The sequence below is a fragment of the Histoplasma capsulatum genome, genomic scaffold, assembly GCF_000149585.1.
Source record: "Histoplasma capsulatum NAm1 scaffold_111 genomic scaffold, whole genome shotgun sequence".
NCBI classification, from domain to species: domain Eukaryota; kingdom Fungi; phylum Ascomycota; class Eurotiomycetes; order Onygenales; family Ajellomycetaceae; genus Histoplasma; species Histoplasma mississippiense.
The window spans coordinates 1-2,038 of NW_001813871.1; the positions used below are offsets into that span (position 1 = coordinate 1).

Sequence of the window (2,038 nt, forward strand, 5' to 3'; positions counted from 1 at the left end):
GGAGGAGGGGGGTGGGAGAGACTGGACTACCTTAACATAGAGGAAGTCAATAGGATCGGCTTGGACCCGGTATATGCGGGAGAATAGAGGCGGAGGTGCTAGAGGTTGACCGATAGGGGTGGCCACTCCGCTGAGGGAGAATACCCTTCAAATTTGCCCCAGCTGGTGGGCCGGTCCCATCCCCCACTATGGATTTTTGTAAAAATAGAGTCAAATACGGCGTCCCTTTATACATATAGGATATAAGCACTCAAGGGGGGGGGAGGAGAAGGGAATCACTCACGCTACAATTCAAATGGACGACCGTTGACATTGTAGCCGCTAAGTTGGCAGATGGGCCATGGCAGCATTTTTCGTGAGTATCCATTTTGACAAAGCGAAAGCCGCGATCGGTTTGGAATCGGGTCTCGACAACGTAGCCGAAGTTCTGGAAGAGAGGGATAAGGTCATTCTGTGTGGTATATGGGGTCAAGTTCCCAACATAGCAGGTGGTTTGCCATTGGGGTGTTTGAGCCGCAACCATGTCGTAACTTTGGACTCCATGGGTGGGAAAATGGTGGTGGCCAAATGGGGTGGACGGGGTCATGCCCATGGCAGCCATAGCTTGCTGCTGGGAGATGGACGGCTGGCCCTTCTGGTTTGCCCAGTTGCAACGGATAGCACGAGAACCCAACCACTCTCCGTCCATGGAGCTCAGCGCTTTCTCAGCATCTGGACGTTCACGGAATGCAACGAAGCCGTAGCCGCGAGAGCGACCAGTCTTCATATCCCACATGACACGGGCTTCTGAAACAGAGCCGAAGGCAGAGAATGCCTGGAGCAGAACCTCATCGTTGACTTCGTTACTCAGGTCACCAACAAAGATATGGAAATGGTTTGAAGTGTCTTCCTTGTTGTTGTTGTTTGACTGGTACGCCCAGTTCACGCGAATTTCCTGTAGCATGGTATGGAACGATCAGCCAAATAATCCAACGTATAGATCATTGTTGCTATTGATGATATCTATGATAATAATCTAACTCAGATGGCAACTTACAGACTGGTGCACACGGCGTCCGTTGAGGGTAGACATGGCTCGTTCAGCGGCGCCTGGGTCGTCGTATTCAACGAAACCGTAGTTCAAACCTTTGCTCTGTAACAGTCAAGAAAATATTACTGTTAGCAAAGTCTGTTCAAATAGAAACGTTGGGAGGCAATTGGTGTGTAGTGTGGTGTTAGTGTTGGATGGAATGGTAAAAGAGAAGAGGAGAAAAAGAAAAGAAAAGAAAAACAAAGGGGGCCAAAAAATAAAAATAGAACAGCAAAGAAAAAAAATTAAGTAAGACAAAAAAAGAAGATGTTAGCGAGTCCAGTGAAGGGCACGGGAGGCGGAAAGTCCGTTGACAGCCGTGATAGCTGCTTACATTCTTGTCGGGAATGATCTTGACACTCTGCACGTGCCCGGTGGTTTCAAAGATCTGTCTCAAGATGTCTTCGGTAACGCGAGCATCAAGACCTCCAATATACAGAGCGCGCTTGTTTGGTTCGGGAGCAGCCCGACGGACAAAGCCGCCGGTGCTGGACGGGGACATCATGTTGCCGGTCATCGGAGAGGTGATCGCGGTCGGAATCGGATTGGTGTTCTGGGGGATCACGACAGGGGGAAGAGGTGGTGGAGGCATATGTGCCGGGTTTGCCTGCCCGTTGCCCTGGGACCCATCGAACTGTTGCTGACCAGGGGCACCTGCAGAGGGTTGGGGAGGGTGAGGAAGGGTAGAAGAAGTGGTGGGCTGGGCGTTCTCAGCCATTGCGAGGAAGAGAAAAAGAAACTGTGGGCTTGGATGGATGGATATATATCGCGCAAGAGAAGATATCGAATGGAAAAGGCTGCTAACTCAGACAGAAAGGAGAAAATTATACAGGCAGACTCGACGAGAAACGGTATGCGGCGATATAAAATTGGATAGGACTCAGGAGAGAGAGACGAGGGGGGGAGGAGGGCTTCGATCGGTTAAAGGGCGGGACAGGATGAAACGGTCGTGAGCGACGAGATGGTGGG

At 50.8% G+C, this 2,038-nt stretch overlaps 1 protein-coding gene across 1 annotated transcript; it reads right to left on the reverse strand.

Annotated features, from left to right (window-relative positions):
- Positions 1-250: 250 nt before the first annotated feature.
- HCAG_09244 (conserved hypothetical protein) lies at positions 251-1,787 on the reverse strand (the record flags this gene model as incomplete). The annotated part of the gene is made up of 3 exons (XM_001535776.1): positions 251-934; positions 1,037-1,132; positions 1,404-1,787. The coding sequence occupies 3 exons, from the start codon at positions 1,785-1,787 to the stop codon at positions 251-253; spliced, it is 1,164 nt and encodes a 387-aa protein (XP_001535826.1).
- Between the last annotated feature and the right edge of the window lie 251 nt (positions 1,788-2,038).